Source organism: Anolis carolinensis, chromosome 3 (genome assembly GCF_035594765.1).
Source record: "Anolis carolinensis isolate JA03-04 chromosome 3, rAnoCar3.1.pri, whole genome shotgun sequence".
Taxonomy (NCBI): domain Eukaryota; kingdom Metazoa; phylum Chordata; class Lepidosauria; order Squamata; family Dactyloidae; genus Anolis; species Anolis carolinensis.
The window spans coordinates 215,202,501-215,228,428 of record NC_085843.1 but is presented as its reverse complement, the minus strand read 5'-3'; the positions used below and the strand labels follow the sequence as shown (position 1 = coordinate 215,228,428).

Below are 25,928 nucleotides of genomic sequence, written 5' to 3'. Positions count from 1 at the left end.
GAAGGCGGGAGGAAGGAACGAAGGCAAGGAAAACAAGGAGGCGGGGCGTCGCCATGGCGGCCAGGGGCCGACCTGGGCCGAGATGAGGTGCTGAGGGAGGATGATCTCGCGATATACGCGGAAGCCGGTGCCCCCCGAAGCCCTGGGCATGTGAGTGGCCTCGTCCGCCTCCCTTCCCTCACCTTCCCTCCTCCTCGCACTCGCAGCGGGGCCTTTGCTGCTTCGTCTCCGCCGCAGAGGAGGCCTCTGAAGGAAGACGGCCCTTTGCGTTCATCACTCCCTACTGTGGACTCCTGTCACTTTAAGGCAGGCATGGGCAAACGTCTGCCCTCCAGGAGTTTTGGACTTCAACTCCCACAATTCCTAATAGCCTACCGGGTGTTAGGAATTATGGGAGTTGAAGTCCAAAATCCCTGGAGGGCAGAGGTTTGCCCATGCCTGCCTTAAAGTGATGCCAAATAATAACACAACATTGATGCATCCTCAGAGGTACTTTTTCCAGTTCAGAGCGGGGGAAGATATATTGTATGATCTATCAGAAAAATTCCCATGCCTTATTTAGCCAACCTGCCCAGGCCTCAAGCCTACAACCAAGGGGGCGGTTTAAGGTCTCCAAACCACCCCCAAAATCTTTCAGGTACAAAAAAACCTGGTTTACTCATGAATTTTAACTGGTTAACCAAATCCCCCCACCAAGTATATGAGAAGCAAAAATCAGAGTCTCTCCAGAACCGCAAGCACTATCTCAATCAAATTTTTCTTATTCATACTGTCATTACCTACCTTTCTACCAATTTACATTGCAGTAGCAGCAATGACTGCCATAGTGGAAGTGACCAAGTTGGTCTACCCAGAGACGGCAGGCAAAGCCTAAGGTACGGGGCGGAGGGGGTGGGATTTGGCCTGCATTGAAGGTAGGAACTGAGGCCCTTTCCACACAACTGAATAAAATCCCACATTATCTGCGAAGCAGGTATTGTGGGATTTTCTGCCTCAATATTCTGGGTTATATGGCTGTGTGGAAGGGTCCTGAGGTGTCTATCACTGGTTCATCTAATCCAAGTCCTGCCAAGGAAACCATGAAACAGGAGCAAAGAGAAGAAGCTGTGCCATTGCTAAACCTTGGACTTTATATGAACAAGACTGTTTCTGATGACCAGGTGAAAGCTCAATTAGTGCAAAATCCACAGACTCCATTGCCAGGATATGTATTTCTTGTGGATAAGAAGGGGCGTCTAAGTTTGCAACCTAAATGGTTCAGTGGATTTCCCTGGTTGGCCTACTCCTTTCGCTAGAAGAATGGTTTCAACAGAAAAAACTTAAAATATATATGTTCTCATACAAATTTAAATGTATGTATTCATAAGATAGTATGCTTGTATTGATAAGTATTTTATTTACAGTCCCAACTGGGTACTATCTTATTATGTAACACATGAAACAAAACATACATCAATCTCAAATGGAAAACAGTCCAAGAACATGGTGTATATACATAAATATACAACAACAAGTAAACCTGGGTACAATGTCGATATTGGCCTACTTTTTTCGTCTATAATGTGCACTCTGTAAGTACAAGTTTGGAGGATAAGCTGAGGGTGAAGGTGTTCACCAGAAGCTTGGCACATTGGTTGTTAAATCATTTGTGCAATGGAAAGATTCAATCCAATCTCCAGTAGACACCAAAAAACATAGTACCATCAGAACAACTTGTGCTTAGCTTGAACACTTCTTGCTAATTCACAGTGGAGAACATCCTGATGTAACCTGTCATCATGATAAAGGAAATAAGAAGAAAGCAGAAGAAAACAGAAAGAAACTTCTTCCAGTTGTGGAAACTATTGTCCTTTGTGGCCGAAAGAACTGGCTTTAAGAGGGAGCAATGATTCAGTATCTATTACCTGTGAAGAACCTTTGCACGATGGTAGTAATTTAAGGACCTTGTTTAGATCTCGTGCCAGATAAGGAGACACTGACCTCAAGAATCATCTTGGAAAAAAGTTTCAACTCATCCAGAATTTTTTTTCTGGCTACGGGCCTGCCCACGCCTGCCTTAAAGTGATGCCAAGCTATTAATAATACAGCGTAGATACATCCTCAGAGGTGCTTTCACAAGTTCAAAGCAGGGGAAGTTATATTTTATGTTCTATCAGAGCCAGGGAAATGTCCATGCCTTATTTAGCCAACTTGCCCAGGCCTTTTGCCAATCCGTAGCACAGCCCAATAACAGCAACAAAAAACGTCAGGAGAGAATACTTTTGGAACATGGCCAAACAGCCCGGAAAACTCACAACAACTCAACAGCAAAAATGTCTTGGTGTCTTGGTTTCAATGCCTGTTCCTTGAGTTATTTGGGGCACTGGTTCAGAAAATGGCATTGGATAGACCACGTCGACTCAAGTTGCATACCGTAAATCGTTTCTGGTGTGAGAGAATCATCCCTCTATAAAGATCACAACCAGATACAGTGAAAACATCTTTCCTTGTGCTTTGCTACTGTGCTACTGAATACACATGTCCAGTATGGAATACATCTTGCCACATTAAAACAGTGGATGTGGCTCTTAATGAGACATGCTGCTTTATCACAGGATATCTATGCCCTATGCCACTAGAGAAATTATATTGTTTAGCTAGTATTGCACCAGCTGATACATGCTGGGAAGTAGCAGCCAGCAATGAAAGGACCACGGCATTAACATCTCCAGCCCATCCTCTGTTTGGATCATGTCATTTCAGAAGCAAATTGAGAATAATAATAAATAAATTATAATAAATAAAGCTTTACATTCTGCCACCTCTCCTCAAGGGGATTCAGGGCAGTTTACAATAAGAGGAAACAATGTACGTAACAATGTACTTAAAATCCATAAAAGGTTAAATCAAAACAATAAATCAAAGACAAATCACAATACATAGAAGAAAAATAAATCCCAATAAACATATACAGTTATAATGTATAAACAAACTACAAACAAAATTAAAAACTTGGCATTATGCTAAATTTCCTTTGACCATAAGCTGGCCACTTGGAGTGCCTCTGGTGTCACTATAAGAAGGTCTTCCATTGTGCATGTGGTAGGGCTCAGACTGCATTGTAGTAAGTGATCTGTGGTTTGCTCTTCTCCACATGTGCACGTTGTGGACTCCACTTTGTAGCCCCATTTCCTAAGATTGGCTCTGCATCTCGTGGTACCAGAGTGCCATCTGTTCAGCGCCTTCCAAGTCATCCAGTCTCCTGTGTGCCCCGGGAGGAGTTTCTCATCTGGTATCAGCCATGGCTTGAGGTTCCGGGTTTTTACCTGCCACTTTTGGACTCTCTTTTTCTAAGGTGTTCCTGTGAGTACCTCTGTGGGTCTTAGGAAGCTGTTTCTTGATTTAAGACGTTGACATGCTGGCTGATATCTGAGCAGAGGATGGGCCAGCATGCCAACGCCTTAAGTCAAGAAATAGCTTTCTAAGCTCTTTTCAGTCTTTTCCCTGTACTGATTGCTCATTGGTAAGAAGAAACTGAACTATCTTCACAGCCTGGAATTTATTTCTAGCAGTCGTTACCTTTTTGTTTTTGTTCTCTTTTAGCCGAGGACTTTCCAAAAATACCTTAGAACATCATCCCCTGCCAGACTCATTGGATGACAGTTATACATCCACTGAAAGTCAGGAAGACTTGTCAAGGTAATATTCTTTTTTGCAACTGGATGGATAGATCTGTATTCACAGTCCCACCTACCTGCATCTGACAAATATGTCCTCTGGGAATTTTTATGCCCCTAGGAATTTCAGTGGTGAGCCAGAAGCTATCATAAAGTTGCCCAGGAAGATCTAGACAATTCCATGAGAATAACATCTACTATGGCATTTTATAGTAATATTCCACAGAAGTCATTTTTTCCAATTTGATTCGCTAATATCCATATATTCCTGTTTTCACAGTTATTTCAGGATACGGGGCCTATACTCAGTCTCCTCTGGGGAGATAAAGTGGGGGTATAAATAAATATAATACTGTACATTTCATTTCCTGCTTGATTTCCCTGTTTCTGCCTTTTAGAGGGTTGTAATGAAATATATGTTAGGCCCTCACCATATATTGAAGGTCTATTATTTGGCTGTGGTCAAATGAGAATTATTCTATTAATAGCACAATGCTTCTGTGGGAGATTGTGGGTTAAAATTGTAGGCAATATGGTGGTGACAATGGACAGAAGAGACAAGATGAGAGAGAATATGTCTTCCTTTTTAGTGCTTCAAAGCAGAGACATACATTGTACTCCTTACTTTGGGATACATTGTGTGTGTAGTTTAAAAAAATACTACTAAATGTGTTTGAGGGTCCAGATCTCCATTTCTGAAAACATTAGATCTCTGAGGTCTTCTGGAGAGGCCTTCTTTCTGTCCCATCACCCTCTTTTGGAGGGAACAAGGAAGAGGGCCATCTTATGGATTGCTCCCAACTTTGGCAATCCCTCTGTAAGGTGGTCAGGATGTCTCTGCCCTTCCTCTCTTTCCATGGCAAGTTAAGACACTATTGTGATATTAGGCTTTTAAAAACTGGATGTGATAGGCTTCTAATGATCTACTGTTCTGTGTTATGATTTATATAGTTTTTCAATATAATTAATTTTATGTTTTGTTTAATTGTCTTTTAAGTAAGTTTCATGTTTATACTGACATTCATGTATAGGTTTTGAATCTGTTTAGTTTTAAAATATGTTGCATCCTCGAGTCCTGTTATTTAGCGACAGGAGAACTATAAATGAGTAAAATAATAAGTAACAATTTAACTCTTCAGTATACCTGTGACTTGACTTAGTCATATGTTAATGTTACTTTTCCTTCCTGCATTTTAACTATGCATCTCAGCGAGTCTGAAAGTACAAAAGTTTCAAACTACCAATCTGTCAGTTCAGTGGATGATGGGAACTCATGGTCAGCTAGTCAGAGCTTCACAGGCATCTCCACCGAAGACAGCTCAGTCTTTTCATGGGGCTATGATGTGAGTTGACTTTGTTTTTTTCAATTTAAAATAAGTAGAGGCATTTGGTCATCTTTGAAAAATTGATAACTGTGTTTCTATTCTCCATATATTTTCACACATTTGTTCTGATATGTATATGAATGAAAATGTAAGACTGTACGAATGTTAAAATGTTTTATACTAAAGTATGTGTTTGTTTGCATGCACATACATTAGACCTGAGATGACCCATAAAAACTGTAGATTCAGGGCTAAGTCCTGAGATCTGATAAAAACTAGACTAAAAAACAGTGGTAAACATTAAAACCAATCAATTCTGACATAACTACCGGTATAATTAGTTTATCACTGCTTCAAATTTACCTTGAGGGGAGGAAATCCCGACTTGGTAAACAAATCATGATATCCTTTTGCTCTTTTTGGAAGCAAGTACATACATACATACATACTTTGCTATCTGCAAAGTATTCTAGAAGATTAGGCTCCAGTAAAGGATGTAGTGCATCCTTGCTGGATTCAGAAAAGCCTTCCAAGTTATTTTATTCTTTTACTCTCAGGAAGCATTTAGCATTCTGTTGGCAACTGAGACTACAGAGTTTTCATTGGGCTGTCTGGGAGGGGGCAAGGGGGCAATTCCCTCCTCGGGATTTTTTCCCATAAACATTTTTTACTTCTGTAAACCCTGGGATTTACGTAAGCATGCTAATGCCCCCCTTTTGTTTTCAGTGGCCCTTTTTTTGATTACAGCACTATTTTGGCATTTGTGTTTACTGCTGGAAGGTATAACTATTACTGACAAGTTACCTTTATTTTTTTCCTTTCTTGAACAGCAGCAGAATAGGAGATGTTTGACAAAGGCTTTCTGAATAAATAGCTTAAGCTGTTTAAATAACCATTCCACACTAGAATGCTAGAAAGTCACTTGTTTGTTTTATAGGAATAAAATCTTCTGAGTCTGCTCCTAAACTGTTAACAAGTTTAATGCCTGGTACACCCATCTCTTTTCCATTTTCTTTCTTTTTCTTTTCTTTTTTTTTTCTTTTCCAGGAATTTGATAAAGCAGCTACACGGCAGGTCCAGCAGATATTTAGACACATTGATGAGCTCTTGTATGAACAAAAAACAAGTGTGTTTGTTGAAGGCCTAGAGGAAGAGTGCCAACAATGGGTGTCAAGCTTCCCCCATCTCAGGTGCTTATTGATATTGGATATTTTGTGGAACAGAAAATCATTATTTGGTGCAACTGATAATAGTACAAGTAATGTTAATATATTTTACGTGTACAGTATTTTAAAACTTGCTTTCATTTCACTTTGCGTGCTGTCATTACATACCTACACAGTGGCTGATTTCACTGTTTATTTCCATCTCTTTGTTTTGATGCTGAATGGCTTGAAATTGAGAAATAATTCTTTTTGAACATGCTGATATTATAGAGTTTAATTTTATATTAATGTTACAATGTGCTGCACAAATTGTATTCAGCACACCATATAGTATAGCTGTATGGTGTGTGCATGGTGCCCTTCAGATGTAAATATTGTCTTTGAGTTGTAACCTTGGAGTGCTTGTTGGATGTCTTTTGTATAATTGTATGGATTTAACATACTTTGACAAGGTGTATGGAAAGCTTCTTTAAAAATAACTTTCTATTTAATATTAGGATTGTAGGAAAACAAGTAGTGATCCCCACAGATGAAGGCTATAGGTGGTATTCTAGTTCAGCTTGCAGCACCTTGGAGTCATCTGACATGAGCCCAGTGCAAGAGAAGGATCCTAGTGAGTAAGTATTGATAGTTTCTGTGTGTTGCTTTTTGATGATCACTGCTCATCAACTAAGCTTCTCTAAAGCATAAAAAGAATGCTCATTTAATAGCATAATTATGATCATGACATTTGTTTTCATTGAAGATTGTCATCTTTGTAATAATTTCTTTTCTGAAAAGTGTTGTGCCTTCTGTGTATTTTTCAAAGGTGATAGTGTTACTAGTGCATCTTATTTGGATGCTCTATATTTTGAGTAATTATAGGCTTTTCTTGGGCATATTTACTTCTGATAACAAAAGAAATGGAAAAGAAGTTATGGTGTGGTTCTTCCAACACCAGATCTATATTTCTGATCTGCAGAACTGCTACTTAAACTGTAGGTTCTGGCCACAAATTGGGTTCCCTTAGCTCAGTGTTGGAGGTGCTAAAAATTTGGCAACAGTAAAAGATTTATGAACATCAGCTAGTGGCTATTTAAACATTTTCACGAATCTGTTGTAGGGTGTTTAGAGTGGACTCTGCAGAAAGTACCTCAGCTGTACTTCATAAAAAGGAAAACCAGTCTGTTTAGCAAGCCTTGCAAATTCCGATTTCTTATCAGTAAATGTTTTATTTTTTAATACTTATTTTATAATACCTGGGTCACGTAAACATTTTTCATGTGGAAAGAGATTGTGAGTGGAAGCATTTAAGAAGCCCTGATTAGTGCTTTGGTCTCTTACTGTTATTGGACACTGTAGCCAGTGATAAGGAATGAAGAAAGTTGTCATCCAGGTCCATCTGCAGGCTGTATAATCTCTGATCTAAAGCATATATATGAATTTACAGAAGACACTGTAAGTCGTATAGACTTACCTGTTTATGCTTTTGTGTTCTCTTCACCCCTCATAATATTTTTTTTCATTTTGACATGTCTTTTAAATTGTTAGGATTAGGGCAGGGAGGTTTTTCTTTTTTGTTCACCTGTAAACTGTTTGAGGAGCCTTTACTGCAGAAGAACAAAGTAAAAAACTGCATGAGGGATGCTGTTCTTTCCTATGTGTTTGATGACCTGTGGAGTAAAGTACTGAGTTGGATTCGGGCAGTTTAGGATTGTAAATTTGAAATGCAATTTTATTTGTTATATTTTAAATGTATTTTAACCTATAAACACACCCAGTGCTATTTAATTTTTATTTTTTGAATATTTGTATTCCCTTTGTTTGAAACTGTGACCAAATTGTGTGGTTGTTAGCCTCCTCAAGTCCCCATGGAGAGAAATGTGGGATATAAATAAAGTAAAGAATAAATACATAAATACATAAATAATAAAATAGCAAATACTGTAGGTAGCAAATAGGTCAAATTGTTATAATTGTTAATGCATAAGATGTTTTTATATAAGCTATCATGTTAATCCTTTTTGATTTTTGCTCTTTGAAAAAGAAAATACTTTTTTGTTCAGGTTTAGCATTCTGGGTAAAAAAGTTCCTCTCTCTATTGCTTCTACTGAAGAAGAAGAAAATGTTTTACACCCTCCCAAATTGTGTTTGTTGGGGAACGAAGAAGATGGAGTGATCGTCTCTGAGGGCATAATGGAGGAATATTTAGCATTTGACTGCAGAGATGTGTAGGTATTGAATATTGAATCAACTTTGCAATGCCATGCTTGAAACAAATGATACAGACTTTAGTTTCTGGTATACAAATAATATATAAATATGTGTGTATATGTTTATATAGAGAGGGGGGGAAGGATATTGTTGTATGGCCTTCACTTCTGTGGGGGTTAGAAGTGCAGGGTTCTCTCTAGGAATCTCTAGGTCTTCCTGTGTGACTTTACAGTCAATAACCAGCAGAAGTTGACGATAGAGTCATGTTGGAGGACCTAGAGATTCCTAGAGCGAACATATTAATCAAACCCATGAATAATTAAATCCACAAAAGCTAAATCCTCAAATGTGGAGTGATGACTCATAGATTCTGCAATGTTAGAAAGTTAACAAATTACTATATCTTCTAAAAGCCTTTGCATTAAAAAATGCAGCTGCTTTCCCATTTTATACAGTTGTGATTTTCCAATTGCAAACGTGGGCAAGTATTTAGACACCGCCCCATCAAAGAAAAATGAATTCTATAATGAACTACAACAAGTTTCCCATCTGTGATGTAGAAATTGTTGCTTTTCTTCTGCTATATTCCTAATAATAATCACTGTTTGGTAAATCTTCATTGTTATCCCACACAATGTAATTAAATCACAATTTTTGTTCATTTTGCACGTTTTTTTCCTTTTAAGCATTGTGTTATAGTTAATGCAGATTATAGTGGTTTTTATGTGTGTGAAATATAGGGTGATATATGGTTTAGATGTTGAATAGAAAGAGATTTTCTGCAAAGCCAAACGACCCATATTCACATGTCTTGTTTTATTTATACATAATTAAAACTCTTTTATCTTGACAAGTCCAATGTTTTTCCATTCACTTGGCAAGTGAAAATGGAAGTCTGGATTTCTTTGCTATTGGACATAGTTCTTTAGTAGCTAGACTTAATTGTTATTGGTCATGAAAATATTATTGTCTTAAAAAGACTATACATGGCATGTTTTATTGCTCTTATGACTTTCCACGCACTTTGGCATTATCCTTTAAATGTTGGAATCTGTGTACAGGAACTTCCGGCTTTAAGTCATAATTTTAAAAAGTTACAATGGAGCTAGAACATTTGCTTGTCTACTTCAAAGGGAAGAGGAGTTGCATGAATGGAAAATGGGCATTTCATCTGACAGGAGGAAATTAGGTTTCCCTCCTATCTCACCATCGTACTGCATGAGGGATGCTGTTCTTTCCCATATGTTTGATGACGTGTGGAGTGAAGTACTGGGATACATGGAACAGCTGATCTGTAGACACTGGGAAGGGCCAGTCTCAGGTGAGTCTCAAGATGATGAATTTCCTGAATATCTGGGCTCAACTTTGAAAATGCTTTTTTTTAAAAATGTTTAAAATGGCCTCTCTGGGCCTAGAGTGAATCAATCCCATGTAAAAGAGGTTTCAGAGCAAAACAACATGTTTTTTTAAATGGGGGCACAGTAATCCAAGTTCTATTGTAGGCAACGTAGCCTCCCACAGTTACCAACCCCAGCCAACAGAACTAGATTATCGTTAGCCCAAATTAGAATAGACTTTAAATCAACGGCATTTAAGTGTTCACTTACCAAGTTCCCATTGGATCACTAGTTCTCCTTTTTAGCATTAATTATTTAAATGTTACGGAAATCGAGGGTGTTAACTCTTCTGTTGACATTGTTTTTTAAGGTTAAATTTCTTTCTTAATAATCTCAAGTAAATAGCACATCCTGATGTTTGCCCTATTGCTCATACATAGATGATGAGAAGAATGTCCTAACTGTAGAAACAAGCCGAACAGATTCTGGAAGTCCGTTTATGCAGTTTGAGCCTTTGCCATTGTTGTTACCTCGAATGCCACAAAACAAGATGCCCTCTATCACTTCAAATGTTGTAAGTTTAAGCCACAATATGATTTGTGTTGAGTTCTGTCATTTAGGCAATGAAAACGGTCATGTCAATGTTTTGAAATTACTTGTATTATTATTATATAATAATATAATAATAATAATAATACGCTTTATCTCTCCTGTAGGATACTCAAAGCGGCTTAACAAAAAAGCATCAACGTACAATTTAACATATGCAAACATTAAAACAGTATTAAAAAATCCCAGTTAAAAACTATTAAAACATATTCAAAGTTATAAACCACAGAATTCTAATGGCTTGACTGTCCATATAATACTTTAATTTTGTTATGTGTTTGTCACAGCTTTTGAAATATTTGCCCACTTTCTTTTGTTTTGCAAATGTTTTCTTTCTTTGCACTTTGAAGAGATTTGGAGCATTAATATGCAGTTTCTTATTTTGATTTGCGTTGTGCAGCTCTGGTTAATAAATATAGGAGAGGTTAACTCAGTTTTCATTTAGCTTCATAGACAACAAAGAGAAATCAGATTTGAAGTACATATAAAGTATTCCCATTAATTACCTTTTACATTTTTTTGGTGCCTTGCACACTCTTTGTCTTTATTAGACAGTCACAACAATCAAAACTAACCATTGGTTAAAGATGTTTGATCAGTTGTAACTCTCTTTTCTTTCTTACCTCTTTACCTTCCATTTTCCTATATAATCCTTTGTTTTCCTTATACGTACCTTATTATATGCTTAGTACTCAAAACGCAGAGGTGGCCACAAAACAAAAAAGAAGAGAAAAACACCTGAAGTATGTATGTTTGGTGGGGTCGCTCTCTTTTTAAAAAAAATCTCACTCTAATAAAGTGGGTGGATTTTTAATAACCCATGTTTTGTTTTACCAGGATTTTTTAATTATAAACTCGTGGAAGTGGGAATGAGTTACATTAATTTCAGTAGAACTTACTCTGAAATAAATTTTCTTCATGTTCTTGGATTCCTTTTTTCTGTTGCAGAAACAATTGAACTCAGTAAACAGGGGTAAGAAAGCAAACACAAGATCTGTAGTCTTGTGTATTGCTCATGTATTTAGACGACTCATATATTTCCAGGTTGGCAAGTTTGGATTTTGATTTCTGAAAATTTTAATAATAGATTTGACAGGCATCAGTGACATTTGTGCCTACATTAAGTCATTTTAGAATGGAAGTTTAGGCATTTGTACTAAATACATTGACCAAAGACTTCACATATGCCAGAGATTTTCACGTTTCTCCTTTCACCGCAACATCATTGCTCTCCATAAAAAAAGTTGATCACTAAGAAGGAATTTTCTATAGCACTCTTCAGATATAGGAAGCATTAGATACCTAGGTAATGTGGTATTTCTTGATACATGAACCTCTGTGGGCTGCTGCTCAAGTTTTAGGAGGTAAAATGAAGCCTATCAGAAAGAAGGAGGGAATGAGGTGATTAGTCTCTTTACCTGGCCTGTCATGACTCTGTTTATCAAAGGACATAGTAAACCCAGGCGTCTAGCTTATGCTTTAGCTTGCTAGCTCTACAGGTTATTCCAGGTATTGCCAAGAAGATACATAATCTTAACAGATGCTGTTTCCCTGATTTCGGGCCCTTCTGGAACACAGCAATTCTAAACATGTAGTCAGACTTCCATAGCGATGTAGTAAGGACAATCAGATTATAAACACATGGAACAGAAACTAACCATGCTATCATGTAGAGTTTTTTTATTTAGGTGAGTTGAAAAGTGGGTTTTTTTGTTAAATTTAAACAACTTAATTTCTTTAGGAAAATTACTGTCATGACTGTGATGCCCTTTGATATCTTACTGCAAAGATACCATTTGAAAATGTGCCCAGTTTGCTGAGAAGTGTTCCTTTAAAGTTTTTTTTTTGTATTTTTATAGTAAATGTGAACATTGAAAAGAAGCATTTGAATTTTTTCTTCAATTTAATGCTGAAGAATAAACTTAATTCTTGTAATCTGCAGGTACAGCCTTCCCAAGGAACGAGTGGTGGACCACAACGTAATTTGAATGGGTTGATGGTGATTCATGGAATCCCCTTACACCAAAGGAATTTTCCTGTGATGGACAAAATCTTGTAAGGAAAGCAGCTGTTTTTATTGATTTTGTTCTGTGGTAAAGCTGTGTTTAAAACTATTAGTTCCTTTTTTTAAAGGATATATTGGTATTCGAGCTCTGTCTCAACAATTTATCTTATATTTGACTTTTCAATATTTTTTTCCTTCACATTCTATGGGAAGTATATTTTTGCTGATTTTTAGTGTGGCCCTGAAGAGAGTTAAATATGTCCAACAGTTTTGCAACCCGAGTTTAGCTATATTAAACCAAATAATACGGCATACCTTATTTTAGATACATGATACATATGTGGTGGAATCAGTTTTAGATGGCAAATACAATTCATATGTGAGTTGGAAATACAGTAGACTCATTGATTCAACAGTATGTATGTATGTACTCATTTACCAGATCCCTATTGATTCAATAGTTGAGGCCCCCAGGGATTGAAACAGCCAACCAACTGCCCTTTGTTCACTTAATTTAGCCAATGGTCACCTAAAGCCATTTAAATTTAAGGATAAAAATAGAAATAAACTGCAAACGTCTAACAGAATAAATACTTTGTAAAGTCCTATATAACCAGCCACCTTCAGCCAGATTTTGGTGTGGAAGAATTGTAACAAAAAAAAACCCTCTATTCAATATCACCACAGGCATGTCTTAGACATTTGTGTTGTCTTAGAAGAAAAGGATACTGTTTTGTGTGGAGATATTCCATTACTCAAAAGTGAGTGGGCAAAATTGATGTTGTATTTGATAAGTAAGGTGCTGCAATCTGCTCTGGCAAAAGTTAGAAAATAATTTTCAGGGGAAGCCTCCGTTTCCATTAATTTACAGTAATTAACATTTAGGATTACCAAAACATGGTTGATGTGATGGCAGCAAAAGCCTGTTTATTTACTTCCAAAACTGAACAAGATTATGGGACCAGGTGGCTAAGGTTACTATTAAAAAGCCACATTGAAACCTAGCTTCTGGGATAATATTGATCAAATGTAAGGTTACATTATGCACTGATGTCTATCCCATGACAGATACTGACTAGCATTTTCATTTTATGCTTAACAGAAATACTAAGGACAGTGAATACAAAATCTGTTGTAGATACGGGCTTTATGGAGCAGAATGATTTTATGGGAGATGCACTTATAGTGGAGTTGTGCTTAATTAATGCTGACCATTTGAAATCAACCAACAAATATTTCATTTTGCCCCTGTGCTTCCTCTTGGTGTCAGAGACTTGGATGACAGGTTGCTTATGAGACCAGGCTCCAGTTCTATCCTCTCTACCAGAGCGCGGCCAAATCGCCCTCCTGAACTCAGTGCATCTTCTCTGTCCTATTCTGCACAGTCTGCTAGAAGGCGCAACCCACCACCACGTACCCTGCATCCCATCAACCCCAGCCATTCTCGCTCAGGGACACCAAGGCCTATGGACGAAGTAATCAGGGGAACACGGCGGTATGTTGGTATATTATTGCTCTGTTTCAATCTTTGTGCAAACATTCAGCTTTAAGGAATATAATATGTAAGGCTGGGTGGGTGAATAAGCATTACAGTGGATCCTTAATCTCCACTGAGGTTTGGTTCTTCATCCCACCACCACCCTGCAGAATATCCATTCATACCTTCTCCCCCTGGGGGAGAAGAGCGGTATATAAATTAAGTAAATTAAATAAATATGTGCCATACAATGGCAATGTAAATCTACGTCCCTAATATAAATTGACTTGCCTTTTGAGGTTTCTTTAAAAAAAAATCAAGATAAGACTTGTATGGCAAGTGTGTTAATTGAACTGATGTATTGATGAATTTTAAAAAGTTTGCCTTTTGGGATATATACAAGCTGTGGATGGTTAGATCTGTGGATACAAAGGGCTGATTGTAATTGTTACCCAATCTCACAGAGTTAGAAGAGACTACAAGGGCCATCCCATCTGACCCCATTCTACCAAGCAGGAACATGTAATCAAAGCACTCCTGACAGATGACCATTCAGCTTCTGTTTAAAAACTGCCAAAGGAGACTCCACTGAATTCCAAGGCAACACATTCTATTGTTGAACAGCTCTCCATGTTATTTCTTTTATAAATATTGGAACCTCATTGCTACATATATTGTTCACTATTGAGGATGGAATCTGTCAAGGTGCCTGTGATATCACTGATGATGGCTGAAACAACCCCCCTTCACGCTGTTTTGTTGTTTTATGATTTTGTTAGCAAAAAGTGCCATTATGAAACTAATCAGTGGCAGAAATGTCTGAAACCCTTTAAAGTAGAGATAGGAAATGTGTGGCCCTCCAGATGGCATTGGGCCACAGCTCCTGTCGTTCTTGGCCAATATAGCCATTGGTGACGAATTATGGGAGTTGCAGTGCAACATATGGAAGACTACAAGTTGTCCACTGTGCTTTTAAGGTACATCTCATTAGTCAGATAGCTAGTTTTGTGAGGGCTGTTGTCAAGAGTCAGACGCCAATTAGCGAACAAAAATAGAGTTTATGCAGCAGATAAGCCAAAAAGTAATGTTAACACCGAAAAAACCTTGAAACACTTCACTATCAGTGCTTCAAGAGCAGTTCAAACAAAAATATAATTCAGCAACACAAGCAGGTAAAAACAAAGCTAAACAAACTTAGTGCAAACTGCACTTTCTGAGTCCAAGCCCTGCCAGCCGGCTCTGTAGTTTTCAAAGGAACAGTTGCCAAAAGAAAACACCAAATTGGTCAGGAAACAAACAAACAAACTAAGAATGCAGTAGACTGCTTCCACAATGTGGATAAAGCCGAAGGCTCCAAAAGGATGGTGAAAAGACGTCGTCCGGGATTCCAAGGTCAGGTCAGGAGATAACAGCGGTGTCCAAAGAGCAAGCCAGGAGTCAAAAGCCGATAGTAGTCATCAATCACAGGGCGAAGGCAGTAGCAAGGTCAAATTCCGATCCAAGGTCTGAAGAGGGTGCAGTCATCCAAAACAGATCCACGATAAGACACAGCGAGAGCCAAGCTAGGTGATAACAGCAGATTCAAATCATAGTCCAAGTCCAGTCTTCATGGAAACACAGAGATCGCAATGGCGCCTCAGCAACACCTTGCCACACGCAAAGTGCAGTGGCCAAACATTCCCATTTTATTCCCCTTCCTCCTGGGTGACCAAACACTCACACCCAAACACCAGGTGTCCCAAATCTACTCAGAGTCTGAGCTCCACACAGCTAGAGCTCGTGGATCTGGAGTACCTAGCAATTCGTCGGAGTCCCAATCATCCTGCCCACACTTAGCCCCATGAACACTTAAAGAACCATCCTCCCTTCTCCAAGCATCCCAATTGGGATCAGCTCCTGCAGAAACCCCAGGTTCAGAAGTATCCATAGACCCCAAATCCTCAGACATCTCCGGTGGCTGTGCCCATTCAGTGCCCGCTTCCCCAGCCACCACCTGTTCCTCAGCATCCATCTCCCCATCTGAATCTTCCTCAGAAGATCCCCCATATAGCTCTCTAAGTCGCTTCCTGCGCAACTCCTCCAGTGAACCCTCATCACGAGGGTTTTTTCTTCCTCTTCGAATTCCATCCCCATCAACCATAATCCCCGAAGGCGCAGTCACAACAGCTGTAGTCCCTATCTTCCTGTATAGGGAACAGAAAAACATAATAAAACAGCATTAAGATTCCCCACACCCTGCTGAAGAGTGAGTTTGTTCTCTGTGCATTGTGTGAGGATGGAGGTGTTGTAGCATTATATCGTAAAAATACAATCTGATGCTCCTTTATTGCAATATTTCCATTCTTATGAACACGCAGTTCTCATTTTTTGGTATTTTTTTAATAGTCACTTGCTTACAGATTTGGACGGTTTGTTTTGGACCTCTAGCACTGAGAGGTGCCTTCTAAACAGTACACAGAGATAATAGGCAAGACTAGACCAAAAAGGGAATAAAGTAGTATTGAAAGAGACTGGCTGCCTGAGTTTTAATCAGTTGCAGCTACTGTATATTTTCCATTCTGCAGCTCCAGGTAGAGAGTTCTGGAGTACTCAGCCCACAAGGTTAACCATGGGATAGCTCTAGAAGTGTTTGTGGCCACTCTGGCAACATGGACATGTAGCTCAATTATGCCTAGAGTTTGTACCATTTGCACATTCAGTGGGTTTGGTTTGGCAGCTAAAGAAGTTGATATGGAGTATGCAAAATCCTCCTTTTGTGCACCAACAACTGTCTTACCTAATTTGAGTTTAAAACATATGTTTCACCTATTTCATCCATGAACCAAGATGTTTATGTCAGATGTCACTGTATGATTATTTACGAATAGCTTGCTTTGTTTCATTGGTATGTGTCTTGCATATGAATTCATACATAACATAACTCTCTTGTGATTTAATAATGGATGGGGAATGAATATTGCACCTCAATTTACTCCTCAAGTAAACACCTTTGATAAGACTATTAAACTGTTACAGATAATGAATGGTTTAGTGCAGATACACTTAGCAGAGTCATATTTGGCTCCGATTTCCAGAAATCTGGAAAACGATATTTTGAAGCAAGTCACAAACACTTTTGGGAGATCAAAAAGCATTTTAGAGATCAGAGCAGTCCTGAAATTTCAGGACTGCTGCAAAAACAATTTAGATCCCTCTCTGGCTCAGCTTTCAGCTATGAGGAGTGCCAGGTTAACTGCAAATTATATGGTTATTATGAATGGGAGGAAACTGAGGTGAGATGATTGTTATCAAAATAGCTGCAGCTGCTTTGCATTCTTGAATTATCGTCTTTTAATATTAAACTTCAAAAAGTGCACACTGAGTTGTTGTGTTTTCCGGGCTGTATGGCCATGTTCCAGAAGTATTGTCTCCTGATGTTTCGCCACACATCTATGGCAGGCATCTTCAGAGGTCGTGAAGTATATACCCCACATCCTCTGACGATGCCTGCCATAGATGTGGATGAAACGTCAGGAGAGAATACTTCTGCAACATGGCCATACAGCCCGGAAAACACACAACAACCCCGTGATTCCAGCCATGAAAGCCTTCGACAACACCGTGTGCACTGAAATTATTTGCATCACCATTTTGTAAATTTCATCCAGTGCAGAGTTCAGTATTTAAAACACAATCTCATCACCTTGCAGCCAAGCGGTTCAGCATCTGTCATCATCTTGCATGCATGCTTTAGTTTTAAATTTGAGCTCTAATCAGTCTTCCAAATTCTGATTGAAATGAGAAACTTTGTTTCGCCCCAGCTCTGCTGCAAATGAGCAATTGTCTTCACCTTCCCCGATGCCACTGAGCAGAAACAACCTCCTGCCTCCAATTAGTGCTGTAGATGTGACAGAACATACGGGATCCCAAAAACAAATGGTAAGCTCACAAATTGGTGAGGTCACGAATTCAGGTCTCTGAATTGTTGGAGATCTCGCACCTTGTGGAACTTAATGTGAAATTTGCCCAAGTTTTAAAAGAAATGGTGTTAATGATTCCCCAGAGAAGCTTATGCGAATAATTACAGTGTTTAGATCTAAGACACCATTATCTCCATCAAATCATTGCTACATTTGTGTGAGATAGCGACAGTTTTGTTGATTTTGCTTCTCATAGGCAGCTTGAGGCCCAGGAGAAGCCTTTATTTTTTAAGGAAGTGTATCAGAAGTCTGACTTCTAGTGACTTCTCATTCACTTTCTGATTAGATAAAGAGCATCCAGAATGGGTAACATTGTCAAACTCAAGGCCCTCAGTCCAAATCTGACCCACCATGTCGTTTTATGTGGCCCTCCAGATGGTGGACTACAACTCCTGTATTCCACCTCATTCAACATCATGACTAGAGCTAATCAGAGTTGTGATACAGTAACATTTGGTAGGCTGCAGTTTGTTCTGTTCAAACAGGGTAGTGGGGTTTGGATTTAGATACAAGGATTGTGGATCTGATGGCTGATTTTAAAATGCCCTTTATCATTCCCCAACCTCAAAGTCAAGAGTGCTGTTGGGTTGCAATTCCCATTATTTCCAGTCCCCATGGTGGATAATCAAAAATGATGTGAGATGTCATTCAATCACATCTGGAGTCCTAAACCCGGTAAAAACTGAAGAGCACTGACCACTATGTAAAAAAATTATACTTGGCCCTCTATATCCACGGATTTTCTATCCATGGATTCAATGGCCCTTTGAAAGCAACCATAAGGCTGATGTGGCTCTCAATGAAAATGGTTAGTGCTTTGGGTAGGTAAAAAAATTGGAGGTGGGGGCACATTGGGAATCCGAGATGGGTGCATGCACAACACAGCCACTTCCCCCATCTTTCATCTAATGTTTTACCCCAAACCTCCCTTGTGTTGTCTACGGTAGAAGGGCTATGACTTTTGAGGAAAAACAGGATTTTAGAGCCCCCTGGTGGTGCAGTGGGTTAACCCGCTGAGCTGCTGAACTTGTTCACCAAAAGGTTGGCGGTTCGAATTCGGGCAGCAGGGTGAGCTCCCGTTGTTAGGCCCAGCTTCAGTTCGAAAACATGCAAATGTGAGTAGATCAATAGGTACCACTCCGATGGGAGGGGAATGGTGCTCCATGCAGTCATGCCAGCCACATGACCTTGGAGGTGTCTACGGGCAACGGCGGCTCTTCGGCTTAGAAATTGAGATGAGCACCAACCCCCAGAGTTGGACATGGCTAGACTTAATGTCAGCAGAAACCTTTACCTTTTACCTAACTTTTCCCGGGAGAAACACATATTTTGGGACCATATACTTCTTCCATTAGGACCACAAATGCTAACAAGTTTCCATCTTCAGAACTATCTATCTGCAAATAGAATTAAAGTATCAGGGCAAATCGAGCCCATTTGCTTATCCTCTGCTCATCCCCAAATGGATCTGGGGTTTAAAAACCACCCTGTTACTTCATAGAACAATATCATAGCACATTTTCAAGCTCTTTCAGAGTAACTTTGGATCTAAAACTGTCTTGTCTTTGCAGAAATCCCGGGGAAATGCTAGCAGGGCTCGCAGTGCGATAGCGGATGAAATCAACCATCAACCAGTCCATGAGAGGTTTTTATTACCTGATAGTTTCTCCAGGCCCAACACATCCCATGCATTTTGGGTAAGAGGTGTCAAAATTACATCGAGATCCATATAGCTTGTTTTGTCATCCGCATCTTTAGTACTCAGATAGATACGTGTGATATAGATCAAAGCATTATGGCAGGATACTATTTTCTGTGATAAGAGAAACATCAGTTGTTTTAACTGTAGATATGAACGTTGGACCAGTGTTTGATGTTATTGACTGTTAAGAGCCGCACAAATAGCTTCAAATTCTCCAAAATTGAGAGAAAGCCTCCCCTGCTAATCTTAAAACGCAGCTGGTTTGTGTAAAGTAAAACAGACTGGTACCCTGTTTTCACAGGGAACGGAGAATTGTCTTACTTTAACAGTATGTAAAGCTGGATTAGGTTCTGGTTCTGTAAATGAAATATCCTCCCCACAGCAAACACTTCTTCGCTTTTGAAATAGAGGAGTGGATGTCTTCAGAATATTCCTGTATGCTCCATTTCTTACCCTATAATATGGAAGTGTGTAATATAACCCTCCCTATATACTATATATTCGAGTATAAGCTGACCGGAATATAATCCGAGGCACCTAATTTTACCACAAAAACCTGGGAAAACTTATTGACTTAAGTATAAGCCGAGGGTGAGAAATGCAGCAGCTGCTGGTAAATTTCAAAAATAAGAATAGATACCAATAAAATTACATTAATTGAGACATCGGTAGGCTAAATGTTTTTGAATATTTACCATATTTCAAAGAAAAACATGCAGGGAGGGAATAAACAAGGTTTGAATTCTGTTAAATGGGATCCACGTATACTGAGAGATCATAACCCTTTGAGTATTTCAATTTGGAACATCCTACTCCAGCATCTAATATAACTGTTTTATACACTGTTTTAGCCAGATTCACAGTACCGTCGTTCTTGCACTGTTATTGATTATGCTAATCAACCGCGAAATAGCAAAGGATCTGCTGGCACAGGTATGTGCACATTTGAAAGAACTATTGCTTTAAATGGTTGTATATCAAGCATGTCAATTTACAACAGTTTTAACACTGAAATCTTTATTATTCTACAGATTCTATTAACGTAGGAGTGTTGGGAATCAGTTTAGGGATATCTAGTTCTTCCTATATTAGCTCTTTCCATCACCAGCCTCTTGGTCATTTTCTTAATGAGGATGAGGAGGACAAAGAAGATCAACCTCCATTGGGTAAGAAATAAGAAGCTACATTTTTGGACATGCTGCATCATTCTTTTGCTCACATCTCATTAAATCATTACCATCTTTTCTGATACATAGTTGTTGGTTATTTTGTCAAAAGTTCGTCAGTCTGGAATAGCAGCTTTATACTCCGGACACTTTTATAGTTCAGTATATTTGCCCCTATTTGTTCGGTTCTTTATTTCATGTAGCAAAATTTATTCCTAGCTGAATGCTGCATTGTGGTTTTTAGTAAAAGTGATCATAACACCAATCAGAGTTTTCCTTTTTAGCATATCTTTCTTCCAGCATATTTAATTGTTTTTAAATCCTTGTGTTTATAACATACATTTAAGAGTGCTGGAAGCAAAACCCCGTCTCCCAAGTCCAGTGTTTGTATTTTCTGTTTCTTCCTTACTGTAGCTACTATGCCAAACAAGTTACTGAAGTTGAGATACTTTAAAAATAAATTCTAGAGATTCAGTGAGGGAGTCGGGTGGGAGATGGCTGAAATAATAGCTGTCAAGGGAAACATATGTTGGCTCAGAACATGATATATATGTATTTCATGTAAAGCAGAACTCGACAAATATTTTTTTTTATTAAAATGATGCAGTGGGTCCCTCCTCATTCTCTAGATGGCATTTCCTGACAAATCCTTTTAAAAAATGTATAAACTATTTTTTTTATGTAGGGGAGGTGCTGGGTTCTGGGGGTCACAACAGCAGCATTACATGAATCTGGTGGCCCTCACTGTGTCTGCCCACAATGTAGAACAGGGCTTCTTAAACATTTCCACTCAGAACCCCTTTTGGCCCAAGAAACTTTATGTATCCTCAGGTATGTAGGTATATAAAATAGGTGTAAAAATCAAACATTTACTGATAACGAATCAGCATTTTCAAGGCCTGCTAAACAGGCTGGTTTTCTGTTTTATGAAGTATCGTTGAAGCATCTCCTGCAAAGTCCACTGGAAACACTGCACAACAGATTCAAGTAGATGTCTCAAATGAGTAGGTGGTGCTCAGAAACCTTTTACTGTTGCCAATTTTTTCGTGACCCCAACATTAAGGGGATCCTGAGTGGGGTCCTGACCCACAGTTTAGGAAACAGTGCTGTAGAGGAACTTGCCAGACAGCACAATCCTTCTCTCCCTCCTTATCCATTGGATGGATGTGAAAGGGTGGTTGTGTGCCATGCCCTCATGAAAAAATTAAAAAGCAGCAAGCTGTAAACGCTCAATTGATGTGTAAATGTAGAATAACTTCAAAAATGCATAGAGAAAATATAAAAATTAAGGTTCAACAGTATTCTTTAAATGCAATGACAGTGGCAAGCTTTACAAAATAGCTTGAGGTAAAATTTCATGTAAGGATAACCACAGGAATCTATTGAAGAGGGTCAGGAAGCATGAAAATGTTCTGTCTTATCACTCTAGACTAGTGATTCTCAACCTGTGGGTCCCCAGAAATCCCAGGCAGTTTACCAGCTGTTAGGATTTCTGGAAGTTGAAGGCCAAAACTGGGGACCCACAGGTTGAGAACCACTTCTCAAGACTCAGAATCATCTTGTCTGAAGCCAGTCTTCCATTAATAAGCATAATATATTGTGTTTTTCAATTATTGACAAAAATGTACCCTTTATTCATACAATAGAAATAATTTTCACACCACTTTTAGGACCACGTTTCCTTGAGGAAATTGTTCGTTATAATAATAGAGTGTTGGAATCTCCTTATCTAGTACCTATACGCAATCCCACATACATACATAAATAGCTTAAAGTATTTAGATTCATTATATAGCCAGTGAATTCTTTATATATTTGAAATGTGTTTAATTAAGTTTACTGTTATGAAGGTGGGTGGGATAAGACATTTCAGTTTATAAATGTAATTTACAGGAAGAATTCTGTAGAGCCCAATATTTCCAGTTAACTAGATTATTAGTTAGACAGATCTATAGCAGAGTGGTTTGCTGCTCACTTGGTAATGGTTATGAAAGGGATTAATGATTTTAATGATTATTTTACACCAGAGCTCCCTTACAAATATAGGACATACTTACTGCAATTACCCCAGTGGGCAACATTTTATAAACAGCAGAGTGATATGGGAGATATTTCTTAGAAAAAAGAAATTCCACCTTTTGGGGACACATAGAAACTGGGCCTGGAATCACATTCTGACACGAAAAGGCTTTTATAGTGTTAGCATTTCCCAAATCTGGGCTTCAAAATGCACTCCATTAGAATGTGCTCCCAGTTAAGATGTATGTCATTCTGAAAGCCCTGTGGTATATTCTGATAAACAGTATCAGATGAATCTTTTGATCACTCTTGACAAGGTTATTGGGACATAAACACTTGCAGGTACCAGTTTGTTCTAACATGGCATGTATGGAATACTGTGTTTGTTTTCAAAGCTTTGTCTGGTTTTTGCTTAGTAGGTCTTCAGTTGCATGGTTCTGTGCGAACCCACAGCCGAGGTGGATCCAGAAGCAGACAAGGTCTGTAGCGTGCTGAGGAGCCGCTATCCCATCTCCAAGATGAGGGGGCCTCTCCAGAAGCTTTTGAAATCAGTATTCCGCTGTAGCAATATGAAACCTGTTTACAGAAGAACTCCAAACCTTTCTTATAAGAGTCTTCATTTTGTATAAACTCAACTGCCAAAGATTACTACAGTTGTGTGGGAATTTGATTCCTATGCTGTTCTGTGGGATATTGAAAGCTTATGTTGTAGAGACTTTCTAAATCCAATATTCCTCTTGGTTGATTCTTGATCACAAAGAGTGACACAGTAATACTATTGTTAGCTCCCAAATGACTTGCCAATTAGTGGAACATAATGCGATATATTTAGTAATACTAGATTACTGCATGGACAAACTTGTTATTTGCTCTACTAGTATGAGGAGATGTCAGTACCAGTTGATCCCATGCTTCAGAAAAGGTTCAGAATCTGATGTCTGAAATGCGGCCAAGATTTAAAGCTTACAGCATCCTTGTTTTATTGTATTTAAATATAGGTGTCCATCATTCCCAATTAAATCTATATTTCTAATATTCACCTATCTTAAAAAACTACAAGGATTACTACAGTTGTGTCTGACTCTACTTTGAATACATACTTTCTCCTGATTTAAGTAGAGCAAAAAGTTTGGTAAAAACTTACAAGAAACTATTTCTGTACACCTCTCAATTGCAGGAGAAACATCCTACTTGTTGTAGGCATTGTTCCTGGTGAGAGGTGTTAACTTAGAAATAGTTAGAAAAATAGAATAGCTTACAATGAATATTCATTTAACTTTAATAACTCTGCAGATTAGCTCTAGGTCTTACTAGTCAAAGTAAGTGCCAGACTGCAAAGAGATGTAAATTGAAGATAGCTTTGCCTTATATTCTAGATACCATGTGAAAGTTGTAAATGCCAGAATGAGAAAGGATTTATTACATTGTAATTTGGAATAACTTTTGTATGCAAATAAAACATATTTTCTAAGTTGTATTTGAATTGTAATTACATAGAACAATTGGGATGTGGCTCCTGGTTTTAAGAATGGCCTCTTTTAAATTAGTTTTTTGATTGTTTCTCATGTACCAGGGCAGGGCATTTAAACTCCTTGTAAGGTTTTTGAGGAGGGGGCGTTGGTGTTTGCAGAATCCACATAGATGTAGGCATTTTGCACTCTCTCAACAGCAACATGGTAAACTGCGTTCCTAAATTTCTGCTACATGCCATGTACTTTTGTAGGTTTTTTTAGAGAAAGCTGGTACAATGAAATTGGCATCTCCTGATTTTTGCTACAGAGGTACTTTTGTAAATCTCAGCCAATGTAATGTCCTGAACAAAGAACACCTTATTTGGCAAAATAGGATACAGGGAAGCCGAAATGCCATCCTTTGGCTGACTTTAAGTCAGGATGCTTCTCTCCCATTTGTGGGTTTGATTTTTGTGAATGTGATTAAAATGTCTCTTGGAATAGCTAGGTCCTCCAGTGTGACTCTGTAATCAACTTATGTTGGACATTGACCATAGATTTGTACTGTGGGAAATTTGATTCTTAAGAGTTGTTCTCTTTAGGAATGCCGGGGTTTTAAAATCAGTTTTTCCACTTTTGTGGGATCCTGTACCCAATATCCTGAAACACATTACAACTCAAATACTTACATATTATCTGAGTAAATCCAAAAAAGTGTATCATGATTTTGACATTACTGCCACAAAAATAACATTCAGTCCCCAAGTTACGAAAAAGATAGGTTTCGTAGTTCAAGTTGTATGCAAGAAGATTTCTGTCCCTGTAATTTTTGGATTTTGAAAAATTTGGCTAGTTGTGGAAACAAGGATTGTTGATAATCCTTTTCCCCAGGATCTCTTAGGAGTGAGTTTCCCCTCAGAGGGGTAGATTTCTCTCATTTCTTGAGTTGTTTGTAAGCCGTAAGTTTGTAACTCGTGGACTACCTGTACTTTACTAGGCATCAGCTCCATAGAGAAGGAGGTTCATTCTCCCATTAATCAGCACAGTTGAATGACCATTCCATCATATCTGCGGAGCTGGAAAAGTTACTTGGTTAAAGTATGCTTAAATGGAGCTGCTACAGAAATATGAACTTTGTTTTAAAACCAGATATTATTGTTTATTCGTTCAGTCACTTCTGACTCTTTGTGGCCTCATGGGCCAACCCACGCCAGACATCCCTGTCGATATATGAATTACCATATTTCAGTGAATCTAAGGTGCATCAAAATATAAACATTTTAAAAGCTTCAATTTTTGAAAAAAATATTTTTACTATTTTTTAGAATTTTCTCTGCATGCACATTACTTTGTTTTTGTTTCAACCTGGCAGTCATCATGTCTGCATTCAACTATTTTCCTAACTATGGGTCTGTTGAGAAGCCACTGGAAGATGAAGACAGAGTTTGAAACTTGTTTGAAACTGAGGACATAATGATGAGCCCTTAGGGCTGGGGCCCTTCCTCCTCCCTTGGAGGTAAGCAATTAAAAAAAACCCTGCAAATCTAAGACCATCAATTATAAAGGGCACCTTGGTTTCGGCGCCCCTAAAATGGGGGAGTACATCTTAGAATTGTAAAATAGTTGGAAGAGGCCATCCAGTCCAGCTCCCTGCCATACAGGAAAAGCGCAATCAAAGTACCCCCAACAGATGACCACCCAGCCTGTTTAAATGCCTCCAATGAAGGAGCTTCAACCAGACTCCGAGGCCGAGTTCCACTGCTCAACAGCTCTTACAATCGGGAAATTCTTCCTAATGTTCTGGTGGAATCTCCTTTCCTGTGATTTGAACCCACTGCTCCGAGTCCTAGGATTAGAATTGGT

General features: G+C 38.6%; 1 protein-coding gene across 4 annotated transcripts; it reads left to right on the top strand.

Annotated features, from left to right (window-relative positions):
* The first annotated feature begins 7 nt into the window (after nt 1-7).
* fam149b1 (family with sequence similarity 149 member B1) lies at nt 8-24,091 on the top strand. 4 transcript variants are annotated; one of them, XM_008119238.3, is made up of 15 exons: nt 8-150; nt 3,583-3,678; nt 4,867-4,999; nt 6,029-6,171; nt 6,645-6,760; nt 8,243-8,357; nt 9,474-9,661; nt 10,118-10,251; nt 12,229-12,341; nt 13,562-13,786; nt 17,569-17,686; nt 19,299-19,424; nt 20,281-20,362; nt 20,461-20,595; nt 23,031-24,091. In XM_008119238.3, exons 1-15 carry the CDS (start codon nt 101-103, stop codon nt 23,099-23,101), a joined length of 1,845 nt encoding a protein of 614 aa, XP_008117445.1. In that variant the 5' UTR covers nt 8-100; the 3' UTR covers nt 23,102-24,091. The 4 variants fall into 4 exon arrangements, with proteins under 4 accessions (XP_008117445.1, XP_062832277.1, XP_062832275.1 ...); XM_062976207.1 differs by having other exon boundaries at nt 8,174-8,357; nt 23,034-24,091; XM_062976205.1 differs by having other exon boundaries at nt 8,174-8,357.
* Nucleotides 24,092-25,928: the final 1,837 nt, after the last annotated feature.

Excerpts from the sequence above, each read along its gene's own strand:
- fam149b1 (XM_062976205.1), top strand. The coding sequence starts at position 101 with ATGATCTCGCGATATACGCGGAAGCCGGTGCCCCCCGAAGCCCTGGGC. Across the intron at positions 6,172-6,644 it reads TCAAGCTTCCCCCATCTCAG|GATTGTAGGAAAACAAGTAG; the intron begins GTGCTTATTGAT and ends ATTTAATATTAG. Across the intron at positions 10,252-12,228 it reads CCTCTATCACTTCAAATGTT|GTACAGCCTTCCCAAGGAAC; the intron begins GTAAGTTTAAGC and ends TGTAATCTGCAG.